The following is a 20221-nucleotide window of genomic DNA, read 5'->3' as shown; positions in this document are numbered from 1 at the left end:
ATGAGCATATTTTTCTCTCTTCCTGTAGTTTTCTTCTCTTGGCTTTTGTGTCCTGTGTTTCTTCCCAAGCAGTGTTATGCAAATGAACCAATTAATGGTAGATAAAATGGTCTTCCTACCTCGCTGTGTTGGTAACTGGAAGGGCAACACCGTAAGTCACGTACCTATTCAGTGGATTCTATAGGCCACTGTGAGGGTCTGATTAGCTTGACTGTGGAAGACAATCGCAGAGGCATCTGCTCGGTTAATTTTGAGAGAAAATTTACCAGATGGAGGCTGAAGATTTAAGTGATTAGAAGGTAGTAGATTGGAATACAAATTGGATTAAAAGAAATTAGATTGATATAAATCGAATTGAATCACAACAGTTTGTGTTGTTCGTACCAAGGGCCAGTGGATTATGGGAGAAGCAGATGCTCCAATGAGATAGGAATTAATGTGGCTTTGACAGTCCATCTGCGAAGGTCTGAATATCGAGTACATCCCTAATCTCTCTCTCCATTTATCAATGCCATAATGTTAATTAGTACTTCATTCATTAAGTTACTTACAGGAGAAAAAACCTCACCCCTATCCCCTCTTTGCTTGAGAATTTGTTATTCTGCCAAGAACTAGAAAGCTCTTTTCAGCTGAGCTAGCCACCGGTGACTGGGAGGGTAGACCTGTGTCCTGTCCCTCATGCATACAACTGCCTCTGGCTCAAGCATTGGAGTTTGAAAATACTCACTCCTGTATTTTTCTCTATAAATATATAGTTAGTAGGAGCCTTTTGTTAATGCCTAGAAACAGTTTCACTTAAAAGTGTGAATGAATTAATCTGATAATATAATTATGCATATTTATACACTCCGGATTTTATAACATATTCACTGAGTCATATGTTTTGCTTAATGGAATAAATATTTGACATTAATATTGAGTGTCAGATTCCTCCTTGAAGGGAAAAATGAGAAAATTTTGTCCCATAATTCTGTTTGTTTATACCCGTGTGTGTGTGTGTGTGTGTGTGTGTGTGTGTGTGTATGTGTTTGATGTCGCTGGACTAGATTATTGCATATAGAATGGTTGACCCTGATTGTTCAAGAAAAAATTTAAATGAAATGTAAAGAGACATATCATTTTAAATACTTGTGCTTATACTGGGAATATGATCCTTTAAAATTCAAGAGGTATTGACATGGAGCCTCATTATTACACCTTTGGTCACAGTGGTGAAATTCAGCAGAAGGCAGCTCTGTCTTGGATCCCATCCAAGGGAACTGAGCCAGTTAAGATCCAAAGGTGATCTCACCTCTAAGATAGCCCGAGGGTGTGTGCACTCTAAGGACAGCCATGCAGAAATGCCCTAGTGTATTAGTTACAGTAAGGCAAATACAACTTTTGGAGACTAAGGTGATGAGATGGGCAAAATAGGAACACTGAATCCTGTGATGCAAGAAGTATAGCATTAAAGGTTGTGCCAATTCATTCAGAAATAATTGTGATACAAACCTGGGCTGCCTGCCAGTGTGCAAGCAGGAAGAATTTCTACTTTTGTTATGTGAAGTAAGTCAATGGCTTGTGCAAAAGCATATTAGGTGCTGTAAGTTTTTGGTTTATCAAAGAAAATTCTATGGACAATGAACAATTCATGCAAGGTGCTTAATGTAGGAAATATATACATTCCTCACCTGGATGACAAGGAGCTTCTTGTGCATTGTCTCCCCAGCATCCATTACTTAGATGGTTGTTGTAATCACTCTTAAAATTGGCTAAAGAATATGATCCTTTTAAAACCCTTCTTTCTTGCATTTCAGAAATAACCTGTCCTCTAAGAGTAGGGACTGAATCTTAGGTCTGTCTGAATTCGGACTTCATGCACATTGTCTCCTTAGGGGCTATATTTAAACACTGTGTGTGGCTCACATTTCTCATTGTACACTTATGAATGTAAGTTGATTATAACGTAGAAGGTATCAAGCTAGATATCGGCACAATTTAGAAAAGGAGAAAGAAAAAAAATACAATGAAATTTTAGCCTGCAAATTATAAACTGTAAAGCAGAATAAGGGTGATAAAGAACAAATTTGTCTCTTGCTGTTGTGAGACAGATTAAATAACACCTGAAAATAATTTAGCATTTAGGGGTAATCCTGTGTTCCTGTTTTGATACTTCAGTGCTCAATCTAATTGTCATTTGTCTAATTAATGGTGGATGTCTTCGTTAAGAACAGTCAGTACATCAAGGTGGTGCTTATTGAGCCTGGCAAAGCCATACATGTGCTTGTATTCATGCTTTTGTTTCCATGACTGACCATTGGGTGTTGAACATATTTTTGAGCCCCAGTGAGGATAATTAAAGTAATCACTTGATTGTAAACTAATGACAACAGAGATCCAACCTCCTCATTTGCTGATTGTTGATAGACTTTCGACCGTTGATATATTTTCCCTGTGAAATGTTTCAGTGTTTTTGTGCATTGGAGTTCAAATTCCATGTGCTAGATATGTGAGACATACCGAAACTGAGTCTGGTGCGTATGTGTCAACTGTGTGACTGCATAGATCCAACTGTATTCTAATTATTTCTGTTAATAGTCTCCCAAGGAATATTCAGAGATTAGGACTGATTATGCTTCTACCTAGTAAATAGATAATTTTTCTTTGTTTTATATTTTAAAATGGTCATAAACTGTATGGAAAATGTCAGCCAGATTCTATCAAAGCTAGCATAGTTATCTCAAGGATTCATATCTGTGGCAGGTGACCTGCAGGTCTGACATCAACATAGGAAGTTTAGAAAAATATATCAGGCACAGGCCACCTCAATGAAACAGAGCCTTCTGCATCTTATTTTTTCCCCTTGTAGTCAATATATTCCAAATTTACAGTCAACTGAGAAAATGAGAAACATGGCCAATTCTAATATAGGAAGTGATGTGCTGACACCTTTGACTATAAACCCAACTTCACAAAGACATCATATAACATGGGTAAATACTTCTCAAACAATGCCAAGCCTTAGCATGGTGCTTCACAGGTTTGTGTTTCATCTCAGTTCTTCCAAAGCAATTTACTTAACCCTGGCTGCATAAAAAATTGTTCTAATTAGTTATACATGATAGCAGAATGCATTTTGACACATTGTACACAATTTGTAATTCAGCTGACTGAATAAATGGATTTCTACTGGCTAGAGGGATGGGAAGAATTTAGAGTAGTCCAAGAAACTTGGGGAAGGTTTGGCTATTTCACATACTTCTTTGTTTAAAGATAAACTGCAGGTAGATGTTCTAAAATCCTTAGATATTTTTCTAGAAATAAAATGATGAGGGAGAGGAAAGAGGATGCTCAGAAGAGACAAAGATGAAATTGAGCCTCTGGAGAGATGGTGGCTGTGAAGCTGAGAGGCAGACATAAACCTGGAGAAAAGGAAGAGCCCATCAGGATCTGAGCTAAGTGGATATGAAAGAAATTAAAGAGTTAAAGCCCAGAATGGGGATTTGAGCATGGAGACTTAAAAAGATAGGTATGGTGGGAGGGAGAAGGATGAGGTATGATACAAGGAGAGAGGAGAGGGAACCATTTTGAGATACAGAATTTGAGGGGATGACTTGAGTTTTTGGGCTGGCATGTGCATAAAGCCCAACTCATTCCTTAGCTGGAAATACTAAACTGGAGATTTGAGTCTTGTCACAGAGAAGATACCTGACACTATGCAAGGGAATGAAGGCTCTGTGGAAAGCACTGGGGAGAGCAGAGGTTCAAGGCACACACACCTTGGGAGGTGTCACCTGGAGTCAGAAATTACTGAACTCAATTCAAACTTTTAGTTCCATGGTTCACATATAACTCAAAGATATTTTTATTATCCCATTTATGGTACAAAAATTAATTATTAACAAAAGAAACCAGTAATGATTTTCCTTTAAAAAAAAAAAAACAAAAAGAAACTCCATGCTGTTTATCTCTTTTTTTAAAAAAATTGTTCTAATTAGTTATACATGACAGACAGCAGAATGCATTTTGACACAATGTACACAAATGGAGCACAATTGCTCATTCCTCTGGCTGTACCTCTTAAAAACACACAGCCCTTATCAGTTTCTTTGAAACAGAATACATACATGTAATATGAAGCAAACATCACTATATTCTTACAATTTGTAAACATTTTCTTTTGAATTTTCACATTCTGCAGCTTTATAAAGTCCAGCTTTTTCGAGTTGAATGCATTGAATTCTTGACTATAAAAGCAACTTCCCATATTTGAAAAATACCACCTTATTCTAAGTTGTCATTACTCTTGTCTTTCACAGTCACTATAGCCGTATACCTTTATATTCCCTCGCTTGTCAGCATTTTATTTCCTCTTAGCATAATCCAGAATAATTCTTTGTGTTCCACTCCCTTTGCTTTGTGACAAGAAAGCATTGCATTTTGAGAGTGGCTGGAGGGAGGTTAATTCCATGTCCTCCCGGTAACAACCTAAGAAAACCTAGGATCATTGCTTTCATTTGATCCCTCATTTGATAAGGCTTCAAAGTAAATGGACTGAGTGGAAAATAACATTTTTCATAAGTTCTCTAGAAAGTGCAGATGTTTTTTTTGAGAGACCCGAGGAATTGAGTCTCATATATTTTAGTGAAACATAATTCAAGCAGAAAAATATCATTTTAAAACATTTATAGCCTTCCCATTTGCTGATTTTCTCCATTCAGCAGAAAAAATAAGCTCTTTTTTTTTTCTATGCACACATAATCTTTTAACTGAAAACTACACTCAGTATGTCTCTTGCAGTAGTGATATTATCTGGTGGTCATTGTGTTCTGAAACAGAAGACATCTCTTGAAAGGAAATTTAAAGTTTTATTGAATCACTTACTTTTGTAAGAAATCAACAGATACCATTAATAGACAAAAATGAAGAGAAAGTAGATTTTCAGATGAAAAGTATCCTGTCCATTAAGGTAACATATTCCTTATCTACTAAAGTAACTTCAGTTTTCAGTCTCAATTTAACCAACCATTTACACAGTTTTTCAATGGATGTTTTAATAAAATCATTAGTTTACCAAATAAAACTGTATAAATAAAAATTCCTTAAAGAGATTAACTCAGACTTATTCATTATTTTAATGCAACACATAAAGTGAGGACAAAATTCAAACTTAAAATATTTCTTCAGGGTCCTAAAACTTTGAAAATAGATTGTATTTCAACCTATTTGCACCTGATTAACTGGCCCACTTTTCAAGCTACTTTGTATCAGAAATCTTGTCTAAGGTGCTTTTAGTGGAGTAAGCATTTTACTTAGACTTGCTGCATGAAGTAAAAGTGAATTAGGTATGTATCCTACAGATACCTCTGCAGAAATGTGATGCTGTGGCCCCTCTTCAGTTTGGTCAACTGTGACAACCCATTCAAAGCAACAAGTACAAGTTACATTCAGCTGGCTTTAAGAGTCTCCTTTGCTCCCAAGGTCCAAGTTTCAGCCAAGAATTCCAATAGGCCTTTGTACAATAGAAAGAAAGCTGAATATGGCTATTCCCAAAATTCAAGGAAAAACAAAAACAAAAACAAACTTTCTACTATTGGGGTAACTGTGTTAATCCTTTACATGTGGGTCGGTCGGTCTCTCTCTCTCTCTCTCTCTCTCTCTCTCTTTATTGCAAGAGGTCTAGACTTATTGTAAAAATACACAATACCATAAGATTTTAATTTAGAGATTTAAAAAAAAATGGGTTGCTTTTACAGGGAAAGAATAATTTTCATTTGGTCCATCCCTTGAAATTACTGTTTAGAGTTTTAAATAGGTTCTAAATTAATCTTCCTGCTTACATCATGTCACTTCAATCAGGTGATGTGCCCTCAACAAATATCATTTGATAGCCCTTAATCCTGTCTAAGATTTAGAGTAAAATCTACCAAAACATGTGTGCTTTTTGTATACTAATCACGCAACGGTTTTAATATTTTCTTGAATACAAGTCATCAGTGTTTGTATAGCTCATTTTGATAAGATAGGTGAGGGATACAGAAAGTTATTTAGAATTAATGTTTGTTTATAATTTAGTGAATAAAGGTTGGAAATTATTTCTTCAGTATGCCTGGATAATAATGCTTGGTACTAAAGTCCTACTTTTCCAATTGTAAATGAGCTGCCATAGAAACTTTCTTAAGCTGTTAAATAGCTTTTTGATAAAAATTAGCTGCTTATAGCTCCTTTGAGAGAATAACAAAAGTGACTTTGTCTATTCACTCATTTGTATAACATATTTATTGGGCACCTAATATTTTCATCTTTAGAACTTAATATAGTATGGCAAAGCTGATAAGGTACAGAGCTATGAAACATAAATCCTTCAAGGAGGACCAAATAAGATGCATAAAAAGCCCTTCAGTTTGGTAAGTAGGAATGGGTAGAAAATTAGAGAAGAGGGATACACAGAAGCTATATTTTGAGTGACTTAAAATTACATAAAAGGACCATATTTTGTACAATGATGGTTCTTTGTCTTTATGGGGTCACAGATTTCTTTTAAGTATAGTGATCAAGGTTATCCTAATGAAAGATAATACATTATACTAATGCTAGTAATCATAGCAAACTTTTTCTGAACTCTAACTTCCACTCAACACATGCAAAAATGACATTCAATCCACTAGCTATGTTATTGGTCTGGTGCTGGTAAATTCTAAAATAAGTGAATCAAAGTATGGAGAGGTAAGAAACTTATCCGAATACACACTTCTATCTAGTATTTGAAAAAGAGCAATTTAAAGCCAGAATTATTCTACCGATAGAGAATCTATATTAACTTCTAAAGATGTACCCCCCCCCTTTTTTTCTCCAGAAGACACATGCACACATACATACCAAATTATATATCATCACTTACCACCGTTACATGTAAGGCCATACATAGTTTAACAATCATATTTAAGGGCTGGGGTTGTTGCTCAGTGGTAGGGTGCTTGCCTTGCATGTGTGAGGCTCTGGGTTCGATTCTCAGCACTGCATAAAAATAAATGATTAAAATAAAGGTCCATCTCTCTCTCTCTCTCTCTCTCTCTCTCTCTCTCTCTCTCTCTCTCTCATATATATATAAAGGGTAATGGCATAATGCAGTGACATTCACATGGTACACCAATGTCTCCAGGAGATGAATGCTCACTATAAGTACATGAACCTAAAATCAGCCCTTTTATCCATCACTTGGACATGAGGCAGCTGAGACACTTGATTTAAGACAGCTCTGATTTTTTTTTTTGGTAGTGATTAGCCATTATTCTTTTAAGTAACTAACTGAATTATATTAATATTTTTAATCCTGTCTTTTAAAAATACTTAACATAATATATAGTAAAAGAAATTTGTGTGCAGGTTAACCAGGATCATTGAATTTCAATTTAACTTTATAATAAAATGTTTCAGCATACCGAAAAATATACAAGAGTTCTAGCCAAATTTATTTATCCAAAACTCAATTTTAACAAATAGTACATGTATTCACATGTCAGAGGTGTTGGGAATGGTGTGTTTTAGGCACTGACAGGGGGTTTTTATTATCTACAGTTACTAAGATTAATGTTTCTGCTGTAGAAGTTTCAGAATATAATTCTTAGAAAATAGAAGGCCAAAATGTTATCAGTACATCAGAAGTTTAGTTACGTAGCACACCATACATCATCTACATCAAGTCAATGTTACTAGTTTTTAGAAAATTAAACATTATCGAACAATTTTCTGAGTTTGGAGTTTGATTTATTGCATATTCTATAAATCTAAACCATGTCAAAATATTTATAACTATGATGATAAGAAGCTAAATTTCAAAGATCTCTTTCCTGAAATAGGGATTGTTTTTGTCATTCTAAGGCAAATCTGCATAACCCATGAAAGCTGCTGATTTGGTGGCAAATCACTCTTTAAAGAATGCCTTCAACCATGTATGATGTAGCAAATTGATTTGAAATAGTAATGGATGAAAGTCCAGGTTAATATATTGCCTCCTCACTGAATTGTTGGAAAATGAGTTTATAAAGTAGGAAATTAATTTGTTATTTCTCAGGAGGAATATCACCCCTAAAAATTTCCTGGAAACCTTTCAGATTAGTGGTTCAAAATTTCTCTTCACTGTTACAGAGATATTCCCATATGGCCACCCTGGATTCAATTGCTTTCAGTTACTGATTTTAACTCAAACTAGTTCTACATTCCCTCTGGATGCTGGTACACTGATACTGGAGCCCACCTGCTCAGGCAAGGTCAGGGGTTCAGTGCCTTGGAACTGAGCAACCAGAAAATGTAACATTCTTAAAAGAAGATTAAAACTTATCTGATAAACTGAATAAAGCATGGGGTGGTTGAGAAGAAAAGAGGTACAAGTGTTCTAGTTTTAATATTTTTAGCAGTCTCTGTTAATCGTAGATAAATAAGGACTGAAATACATTTGTGAATTCAGAGAAATAGTTTTGTAAATGGCTCTTGGTTACCTTCTCCTGAAATAGAAACTCTTTCCCTCCAAACAAGGAAGACAATTTTGAAGATCTTTGATGAAGTTTGTATTTTAAAAATGAATGAAACATTTACCATGTATTTATTGCCAATGGGAATAAATTTCATAGATGTTTTAGGATAAATTAATAAATTCTAAGTATTACATAAGCTTTTTTCTTTTTTTCTCTTTTAACATAATTGTTAAATTTCAGAGGGTTGGCTAAGAATATATATTGGTACACATGGGCTTTGATAGCAGACAAACCTTCCAAGAGCCAACTTTTGCAATCTATACATTCATTAAAAGTATGAATGCTGTCATGTAGCTTTAAATTTTTTGCTTTGTGATTATAAATTTAAATTGTGCTCATTATCCTCTCTTTTAGATGTGTCCATTAAGACATTATTGATGTGAAATCCAAAAAGTGTGGATCATGCTTCAGAGCAATATTTTTGGAGCAATTTATTATTCTAATTATCTCAGTTTGGGGATAAAAAAATAGTGCCATTAAAAACAGGTTAAGTAATTACTCAAGGCCATATAACTAATTATACAAAAATGCAGAAAATAAAGTGAAAACAAAACACAGAACAACTAAAACTTAGTCCTTGGAAATTTCTATTTTAGAATTCCAAAATGTAGGTAAGAGGAAGAGGGTATGAATGATGAAAAGTCATTCAGTAAACAGAGAATTGAGTCAAAGTTAAGGCAACTGTGTCCCATTCCCAGGTTTGGGGTAAAAAAAGTAAAGTTCATTGGGGCTCTAATTACTCTCTGTGTATAACCGGAGTTTGAGATAAAAGTTTTTCTAGTATCTTAATCTTCTGCCTCATTTCATACAAAGGTAATAGAGACCTTGAAATAGTGGGGACTTACTTTTAGGAAATGAAACATTATTGAACAGTTTAATCAGTTTGGAATCATTTCATTGCATCATATTTTGGAGAGCCATATTGTACATCTGGGAACTCTCAGAATTGAAGCTACATTTTGGCTGGGTGTAGTGACACATGCCTGAATCCCAGTGACTCTAGAGGCTGAGGCAGGAGGAGTACAAGTTCAAGGCCAGCCTCAGTAACTTAGGGAGACCCTGTCTCAAAATTTAAAAACAAAGGACAAGAAATCAATGTATCTCAGAAGTACAGCACCCTTGGGTTTAATCCCCTGTACAAACAAACAAACAAACAAACAAAAAACTTTGCCTGTTGAATTTGACAAGAAAACATTTTTTAAATTCCTTTAACACATAAAACCCTTTAGTTTTAGAATTAAAAATAGGAACTTTGTTGAGTTTCAGTATGCAAATATGCAAGAGTCTTTGTGCTTTCCAAATATTTACTTACCATCCTATCACATTGTAGGACTTCATCAGGAAAAAAAAAATATCTGAAAGTCCAATTCTCTTTCTCCCTCTTGCAAAAGGGAAGTACACTGGGATTTAGAAAAAATTCAGTGATGTGAAAGTTCTGAGGATTGATTTGATGGAGTGATAGAGGAATTTGTTAATTACATTTTCTTACACAATATTTTAGTTTATTAATGAGAACAGCATTCATGGTGGCACTGAGACATATTTCTCTCATTGAAGAGAAATTTTGAATAAGACTTATTTTGATAGAGGAGAAAGCAGTAACAAAACTTGAATTCTTTTGAAATTGAGTCTAAAGATAATAGCTGGGTCTTGCTAAATGTATCAAGGAGTACAATATTAACGCTAGATTCACCCTTTAGGGAAGAGAACCTTGCCAATGTGATTACTGTTCTATGTGTAAAATTTCACAAATAATATATGTAATGATTTAAAGGAGGAATAGGAAGATACACTGAATGCTCATGACACGCTCTGATGATCGTTCAGTCTATCTGATTTCTTTTACTCTTCTAAACCAATTGGTGAAATGACTTTGATTTACACATGGTTGAAGTAAGGTAGATAATTATAATAATATTATCTGGATAATAACTTATATCCTTTATTTCTGACACACTGGTTCCTTCTTCTGCATGTTTTTATGCAGTGTTAGTGTAGTTATCACACTGGGATCGATCTTTGGCCATTTTAGAATTGTAGTAAATATTCAGACTCTTTCTGGGTTAATATTACTAGGAAAATCTATTTGGAAAATAGTTTTTTTAAAACAAATATAGTTATGAATTGGGACACACCATCACATACGCTCTTAAAGAAGAGAAAAAACGGACTTCATGACAGGATGCAGGTAGACATGATGAGGTGTATTTCACACTTTCCCCAATTTACCAAGAATTTCATCTGCTCTCAGAAAAATTCAGAAAAGTTTGAAATGCATTTCTTGGCTTGTATAGGGACCAAAAGTTGATAAAGCCAAGTTGCAGGAATACTGTATACTGTAATAATGTGGAATAATTTACTTTGAAACACATGAGGTGAAATAAACAAGTGTTCTTCTAGGTAGTTTATCTTCTTTGTTCTGTTATGTAATTGAAATTACTTCTTGAAAACAAAGTTCTGCAGTACTCACTCCCTACAAAGGAGTGGTTATTGACTTCACAAAATCAAATTAAACTGTATTCATGAATTTTGATTTTTATACTTCACCTTGGAGAAAGTTGAAGAGCTTAAGCCACTTAAGTTTAAAGAATTTAAATATTTTTCCAAAGCCATTACAAAATCATTGTTTGAGAGTCTCTGAAAAGCAGAATTAATCCATTATGTAAATTTGAGTACTATTCAAAGATTTGAGCATTATTCAAAGATGCATCTGCATCTGTCTGGGCTGAATGATGTGGCTGTGGAATGTTGCATCTAGCCAAGTCAAGTGAATGGTCTACTCTGAGTCTGCTTCTGTATTAAGAAAGAAATACCTAGATGATCTGATGCAAGGAGTCAAAGAATTGCACTTTGAAAAACAAAAATGATAATTGCTGGCTCAATTATAACTAGGCATTCTGGTGATTCATTTCATTGAAATCAACTTTAAAAGAGGGTTTTGGAATTAGCCTAGATCAAGTATGTGTTCTTTCCATTCTCCTTCATCCATTTATTTGAAAAGCCTGGCATATTCTGGATGAAAAATCTTATGTTCCTATTCTGCCTCTTCAGGCTTTTTGATTATGAATGTCATGTGACTATATCAGTGAGTTTTTGTAAGAAAAATAAACATTTACTTGTCATTTGTAGGATCTTCTAATTATTTTCCATTATGTTTCTTTTATAATAATAACCAAGGAGAGTTGATCAAAATATTTTTAATTCAAACTTGACAGATTGCCCAATTAATAATTGAGAAATAGAGGATACCTGAGTTGATATCAGCTGCATACAAAGGTAGAACCATAGACAGTTCTTCTGATACATTGCCATGTTCATTATAGGGTTCTTGAATATTTCTCATTATGTCCATAATATTAACATTATATCAAAGTAATTTTCTCATTTGAAATCTGAAAAGAGGTGGTTCTATATCAGACAAGCATAAATTAAAAATGAATTTATTAATGGAAAGTTATAAGCAGGTAGAGCAGGGTCAGAAAACTTTTTCTGTAAATGACCAGGTAGTAAACATTTCTAGCTGCATAGGCAAGAGCCTTTTTTCCTCTCTTAGACCTCCTTCTTCTCCCCTTTTTCATACACCTTCTTCATCTTCTTTGTTCTCCTCCCTCTTACTCTCCCCTCCCTCATTATCTTACAAAAATGTTTTTAAAATATAAAACCATTCTTAGAACATATAAGAACTGATTAAATCATTGCTTCTCGAACTTTGGTCTGCATCCATATCCTTGGAGAGGGATTTTGTTAAAATGCAGACCCAGATTTCTTAGGGTTCTGTATTTCTAATGTGTCTTTGTGTGGTACCTGTGTTGCTAACTGGGGACCACAATTGAATAACAAGACTCTTGAGTTTAAACTCTTTTGTTGCACTTCATGTGATGAACAGCTCACCCTGTAATGTTTGATTTGGAATTCCCAAAGAGTTCTATTGACAACTCAGCTTTTTTTTTTTTTTAATGCCAGATAATTGAATTGTTTTGATAGTTCTTCCTAATTTTGAAGGTATAGAGACTCAGGCGTCTTTTAAAATTTAGTGCAAGATATGCTGACTACCACTATCCCCCAATATCCCCACATGTACACCCATCTTTCCGCAAAATAACAAATAATTCATGAATCTACATGAGGCTTCTCATGGGCTATTAGGGACCACTGCTGTAATTGTATAATGTCCAAATTGAAGGAGCTCAAAATTGATCCCCATACTTGAAATAATATCTTAAAATTTATAGTTTTATTGTTCATCTCTTTCTGTCTCTTTCTATCTGGATGTGAGTCATTTCAAGACCCAAGTATTGGTAGGAGAGCACACAAATTGTTACACATTTTATTAAATTTGTTCATAGTACCCTTTTACACATTACTGTTCTATTTTTTATTTTTTTGATACTGTGGATTGAACTCAGGGACACTCAACTACTGTGCCACATCCCCAGCTCTATTTTGTATTTTATTTAGAGAAATGGCCTCACTGAGTTACTTAGCACCTGACTTTTTCTGAGACTGGCTTTGAATTCAAGATCTTCCAGCCTCAGCCTCCTGAGCTGCTGGGATTATAAGCATGCACCACCATGCCCAGCTACATTACTGTTTTTAAACTGCTTTATTGATAAATAATTCATATGTTCAAAACACCCACTACAAGTATACAAGTTTTGTTATAGAGTTGTGTAATTGTCACCATGCTCAACTTAGTATATTTTGATCACCCTCAAAAGAAACTCCATCCCCCCTAACAGTAACTCCTCATTTTCCCTGATTCTACTCTCATCCCCCTGCTCTAAGTCTCCACTAATGAGCTTCCTATCTCTATGGATTTTCCTATTCTGGACGTTTTGTATGGATGAAAATGTAAAATGGACTACATATACTTTTTTTGATTAGCTTCTTTCACTTACATTTTCAAGGATAATCCATGCTGTAGCATAACAGCAGTTCTTATTCATATTTATTGAGCCATAATATTCTATTATATGGCTATAACACATTGTATTTATTTATTCATCATCATCTGTTCATTGATGAACATTTAATTTTTCTGCTTTTTTGACTATTATAAATAATGCTGCTTTGAACATTCATCTACAAATTTTTTTTTTTTTTTTTTTGTTAGGGATGTGGTTTCATTCCTCCTGAATATATAGCTTTACTGGGTCACATGGTCACTACAAGTTTGGTGTTTTCAAAACTTCCCAGATTGTCTTACTATTTCACATTCTCATCAGCAATATATGAAGCTCTCAAGTTTTTCTTCATTTCGGACAACAGTTTTTTATTTTACTTTTATTTAAAATAATATAGCCACCTAATGGGTATGAAATTTTTTCTCATTGTGATTTTGATTTGCATTTTCCTAATCATTAATGATGACCTGCATCTTTCTGTGTGTTTACTGGCTATTTTTCTAACTTCTTTTTAAATTTAAAACCACTTGTACATTTTGAAATTTGGTTATTTATTTTTTTTAAATTATTATTTATATATTTGAGGTATGTTTCTTACCAGATATATAATTTGTTTTCATTTTTTTTCTGATTCTGAGTTTGCTTTCATTTTTTGATTTGTTTTTTTAAGCACATTTTTAAATTTTATGAAGTCCATTTTGTCTAGTTTTATTTCTGTTGCTTATTTTTTTTTTTTAATCCAAGAAAGCTTCTGCTAACCCAAGGACATGAAAATTTGCTTCTGTAATTTCTTCCAATTGCTGGATAGTTTTATTTCTTACATATAGGTGGTAGGTGGCCTTTTGAAGTGTTAATAATGGGAATAAATTTACTACAGGAATATCCTGATGTGACAACACTAACAATCTGTATTTAACATAATGTACCTATGTGCTAATGATAGATGAGTAAACTCTTCTGTGTGTTCATTGAATATGTTGGATTGTAAATCCATTACTAAATATTTTAGATATTTTTCCCTTGTTATTTTTCCATTTATTTATTTATTTATTTATTTGGTACTCAGAGGCACTTGACCAGTGAGCCACATCTCCAGCCCTATTTTGTATTTTATTTGGAGACAGGGTCTCACTGAGTTGCTTGGCGTCTCCCATTTGCAGAGGCTGGCTTTGAACTTGGAATTCTCATGTCTCAGCCTTCCAAGCTGCTGGGATTACAAGCGTATGCCACCGCACCTGGCTTTACATTTTATTTAATACAATTTGTGTATTTCATGTCCTATTTAGGCCTTATCCAGTCTGACTGCCTTGTATAGTAGGGAACTATTTGATACAATAAACAGCCACCCAGTAGTGTGGAAAATCAAGTTGCTTACTTTTGGCAATACAACATTATCTTACAGTAGGAAAAATATAGATTGTTGCATATGGGAAATTAGAGAAGAACAAGAAGATACTAAACAAGGTGACTGTAGCCCACCATATTGCTTGTTAAATAAAAAGTGACATGCAACTATTCATGCATTTTAGAATCAGATTCTATACTTATATGTCCAGACCTTTCCATTTGAGAATATGTTATTGGTTTGCAAAATATGATTTAAATTCTTTGGGATTTTTTGATAATTAAGAAAGAATTGTTACTTTATGTATTCTGTCAAAGCCTTGTTGGATTTACAAACCTGGTATTTATGGATACATAACCTATATTATTGAGATTTATATTGCATTTACTTATTCATTTGCTTTCTTTCATTTTTATGTTTTTTATTGGTTGTTCAAAACATTACAAAGCTCATGACATATCATCTTTCATACATTTGATTCAAGTGGGTTATGAACTCCCATTTTTACCCCAAATAAAAATTGCAGAATCATATAGGTTACACATCCATGTTTTTACATAATGCCATATTAGTGACTGTTGTATTCTGCTACCTTTCCTATCCCCTACTATCCCCCCCTCCTCTCCTCTCCCATCTTCTCTCTCTACCCCATCTGCTGTAATTCAATTCTTTCCCTTGTTTTTTTTCCCCTTTCCCCTCACAACCTCTTATATGTAATTTTGTGTAACAATGAGGGTCTCCTTCCATTTCCATGCAATTTCCCTTCTCTCTCCCTTTCCCTCCCACCACTCCTCTCTGTTTAATGTTAATCTTTTCCTCATTCTTATCTGTCAACTGTAAATTACTCTCTTGCTTTACATGCTAACACTTATAATGTATTTTTTTCTGTATAAGATAAAAAGTGATAGTCAACAAACTTTAAAAGTTAATTCTCATCAAACAAGAGCAAGTTATTCATGACCAAATTAAATTCCCTTTGTTAACTTAAAATATGCATTTCCAATTAGTATTAAAAGTGAACTAAATTTACTTGAGGAGTAAACATTACTTCTGTTTATTGATCAAAAATGTATTCATAGTAGGTGAATGTGTGGAAAATTATAAGAACAAACTATTAAGAAACTCTTATTTAGGTCATCATTATGTGCCCACACATGGGTATTCCTTTTAGCATCTCAGTTTAATTTATTTGCAGAAGCTATAGAACATTACCACAAATAATGATTACTAATACCTTAGAAATTTGAAGTATCCAAAACATCACACTGTACAAAAACTAGACCTTAAAGTACCACCATATGCTTTTGTTTTTATTTCACTGAGCCCTTTGTGGCTCAACCTTCATTGATATCAGAAGGAAGTCAGTGGTACCTAAGTACTGGTGGCTATGTACTTTATAGAGCCAAGAGATTTACACAGCTCACAGTCCTGGAAGTCCAGGAGCCTGGTGCCTGCATCCACTGGCTCTAATGGGAGCCTCTGGCTGTGACACAACATGGTGGATGTCAGCACTGTGAGTGCACTTGTAAGAGACAGATTAAATGGAAAGACAAAGCCAGAGCCTTTCGGAGGCAGGCTTACTTTTTTAAAAACAGCTCATTCTTGCAAGAAGAACTAGATAACTCTACAAATCCAGCAGTAACTCCTTCCAAGGATGTTACTCCCAATGACCTAACTACCTGCCACTATGCCCCACTTCTTAAAGATCTACCCTTTCTCAATAATGCCATACTGTGAACCTGTTTTCCAAAAGAAGAACCTTGGGGTCACAGCATATTCAGACCACAGCAATACTCATCAATTTTTCTTATTATATGGCAACATACAAAATTCTGCCAGGTGTCTATATTATAATATGCTTTATAACTGCTTCCCTTTTTCTAAATGCAGCGTCATTTCTTGAGGTTAGATTCTTTTTATTGTTTTATTTGACTAATTCTTTCATCTTTTACCTCCATTGCTATCCATCTTTTAAACTGCAAATAAAAGTGTCTTTCTAATATAGAAAGTCCAGTCACTGCCCCTTCACAGCCTGTTAGCCACATAGGATAAAAGATACACTCTTTAATATGATATTCACGCCCTTTTGTATCATACTCAAGACCAGTTGTATCTTCACCAGCTGCATCAAGTTGCTCCCTGGTTATGAAATGCAGTATGTGCATAATCTCATTGCTCTACCCTTTGTTCATGGTGTTGCTTCAGTCTGTGTGTCTTCTTCACTCAGGTGACATATTTTCTTTCTGCCACCTTTTTGGGAAGAGGTCTCTTATTATGCTGTAGTTAGGGTTAAAGCTTTGTTTTTATCCTATAATGCTTTCTTGAACCACCCTAGAATACATTTCACTTTAACTTGATGACTTATTACTTGAATTCCTCAGACAGACAAACCTGGGTTCATGTGTTGCCTGTTCTGTTAATTTCATCTACATTTCTGGGCAACTGATACCACTCCGAAACTACTTCCTCAAGTATTATGTGAGCTATATTGTTCATAATTCATTGGCCTCTTTTGTGTTGAAGTTTGATAACACAGTGCCAGCCCAGTAAGTGGTAACTCTTGTCTTCTAAGCACTTCCCACTTACCTTTCTTAGTAAGTACTTCAGACAGGAAATTAGGTTTTTTCCCCCATTTCAACATGTTGGTCCCAAAAGAAAATCTTTTTGCTTGTCAAGATTCATGGCTATTAAAAAATATGCAAAGGTTTTAAGATATGTGGATAGTTCAAAGGCTGTTACTGAGAAAGCAGTCGGATCCAGGCTGCAATCTATTGCCTTAAACTGTGTGCTGAATATTGGTGCTTGTAAACTGAAGAGGTCAAATTGGTAGGGAGCAATTGACAGTTGTTTAGAGGCTCTTGAAATGGACTCATCAAATACCAAAGCACTGTACCAGAAGATAAAGCCATCCAGGCAGAAATGCTAAAAGTCAAACAGAAGATAAAGGCAGAGAAAGATAAAGAGAAGGAAGTATATGCAAAAATGTTTGCTTAATAACAATTCAATTTTGCTTAAATATTATGCATTTGTTGTATGAAGGCAATAAGACAGTGTAAGAGTTATTGTCTACTATGTGATTGCTAATGTGATTCCTTTGACATTTCAGTTCTTTATTGTTTACCCTTTAAAATACTGATACAGGTTCCCTCTTAATAAAAAGTGACACAAAATTTAAAAAAAAATCATGGAAATGTAACTTACTAGAATAAACATTAAGTTATTGCTATGTTGTTTCTTTCTACAAAAGAGTTGGTATGACTTATGAGCTGCATAAAAATCAAATGTGGGATTCATAAATAAAGCAATTATGTTCAGTTATTCAACTAAATAATGGAAAAATTCAACATCATCATCATGGAAATGTTAAAGCTCATCTTGTTCTGTCATGTTTGTAGGATCTCGACTCCGCCAGGAAGATTTTCCCCCACGGATTGTGGAGCACCCTTCAGATGTCATTGTCTCTAAGGGAGAGCCCACCACTCTGAACTGTAAGGCAGAGGGCCGACCAATACCCACCATTGAATGGTACAAGGATGGTGAGCGGGTGGAGACTGACAAGGATGATCCCAGGTCGCACAGGATGCTTCTGCCCAGCGGATCCTTATTCTTCTTGCGCATCGTGCATGGGCGCAGAAGTAAACCTGATGAAGGGAGCTATGTCTGTGTTGCAAGGAACTATCTTGGCGAAGCAGTGAGTCGAAATGCATCTCTGGAAGTGGCATGTAAGTGAACATAATGAACCTCATATGCACATTGACTTTATTCTTAGTAAATTTTAATTGTTTCTCATAGATGCTTAATACTGTCTAAGAATCAGTGTACTAGGTAATTTCACTTTGGCTTCTCCAAAGAAATCTGATTAAAATAATGTAAGAGGTATTGTGACACATTTGTTGATATTAAATCAATGTGGAGATTGTTCTCATGTTAAAGGTGGTGATTCATGATGCTGCCCATATTTAAAATTTGCATTTTAATGGGAGATATAACCAAGTATTAAAGTTGGCTATGTTAAAATTAAAGTTGCAGTGTGACATGACATCTAATTCAAGGGATAAATTCAATATCATACCTATTTTTGGTACATGTATATTATTTATGAATATATATGTGTGTGTATATATATGTGTGTGTATATATATATATATATATATATATATATATATATATATATCTGTATATACACGTGCATATATGATATATAAACTAATAAACTATTTAGAGGTTTAATATATACACATATGTATGTGTATATAGATATATATCATATATATGTAAAACTTCTGAACTGTTCTTAGGAATAATTTTATATAGAATGAATTGTGAAGAAGATGGCAATAACTTTTCCTAAAAAAATATTGTACTCTTCAACTTTCTGGTTTTAAATAGGTCTTCAGAAGAGAAGAGAATTAAGGAGTAGAACTGGGCTGGGAGTGCTGAGTAATAGCTCCTGGACCAATGTCTTTAATTAAAGTTAGTAATGGTGATCAATCACGTGCTCCATGGTATCCCACTGAATTACAAAGGTTGTATATCAGTGTATTCAATTTTTTTAAATATAAAATTGTCTTTACACATGAGAGCATCTTTGATAAAGAAAATCTTACTATTTCTTATTTTGCTGTCCTGGTGGAAGCTATTGTTCTTAAGCCTCCTGTCCTCTGATTTACAGTTTCTACCACAAAACCCACTGATGCTTAAAGTGTGTCACTCCAATTGGAAAAGATGACACAAATTCCAAGATCTAGTTTATTTTGTGTGAAAAACCTTGAGATATGAACAATAGAATCTTAACTTTTAGTGCCATTTTGCATTGTACATCAGATATTTTTTTCCAAAAAAGTGATACCACAAAAAATAATCATGTGGTTTAGTAAGATATATGAGCACATGTAGTTTTAGTGAAATATACAAGCAAAACCTCAAGAATGCAAATATTCCTAACTTTTCCATTTGTAATTTTTTTTATGATCCTGGAGATTAAACCCTGGAATTGCTCTGTCACAGAGTTATATCCCCAACCCTTTTTATTGTATTTTGAGATCAGATCTCAATAAGTTACCCAAGTTGGCTTCAATCTTGTAATCCTCCTATCTCAGCCTCCCAAGTAGCTTGTATTCCAGGTGTGTGCCACCACTCCCAGCTCCATTTTTATCTTTTATTTCTGGAACGTTTCAAACATATTAAAATGTTTCAACGTAAAATTCTATTGATATATTTCCCCTGCTGACCGCTTTATGGTCAATATGACAGGTATTATTCTCCCATTTTGTAGGAAAAGAAAATGAAATCTATGAAGATTTAATGACAAATATGCAAACTATAAGCTATAATGGAAATCTAAGACAAGGTCCTGAATCTTCTAATTTTTAAATTGAAGGGACTGTGAGATATATATATATATAGAACCACTGTCAGTGGTGTTTTTCATAAATGAAAATAAGAAATTTTTTAAACAT

The 20221-nt window shown here is 34.2% G+C and overlaps 1 protein-coding gene across 21 annotated transcripts in view; it reads left to right on the top strand.

Moving 5' to 3' along the window:
• Robo2 (roundabout guidance receptor 2) overlaps positions 1-20221 on the top strand; it is a 1565243-nt gene that overhangs the window by 1054737 nt on the left and 490285 nt on the right. For all 21 annotated transcript variants that reach the window (XM_048803919.1, XM_048803918.1, XM_048803916.1 and 18 more), the window contains one exon: positions 18158-18484. In XM_048803919.1, the coding sequence (XP_048659876.1) occupies positions 18158-18484 (327 nt within the window). The remainder of the gene's footprint in view (positions 1-18157; positions 18485-20221) is intronic.

The sequence above is a fragment of the Marmota marmota genome, unplaced genomic scaffold (assembly GCF_001458135.2).
Source record: "Marmota marmota marmota unplaced genomic scaffold, marMar, whole genome shotgun sequence".
In the NCBI taxonomy this organism is placed as follows: domain Eukaryota; kingdom Metazoa; phylum Chordata; class Mammalia; order Rodentia; family Sciuridae; genus Marmota; species Marmota marmota.
Note: the sequence above shows the minus strand (reverse complement) of the source record. Positions and strands in the feature narration are given on the sequence as shown.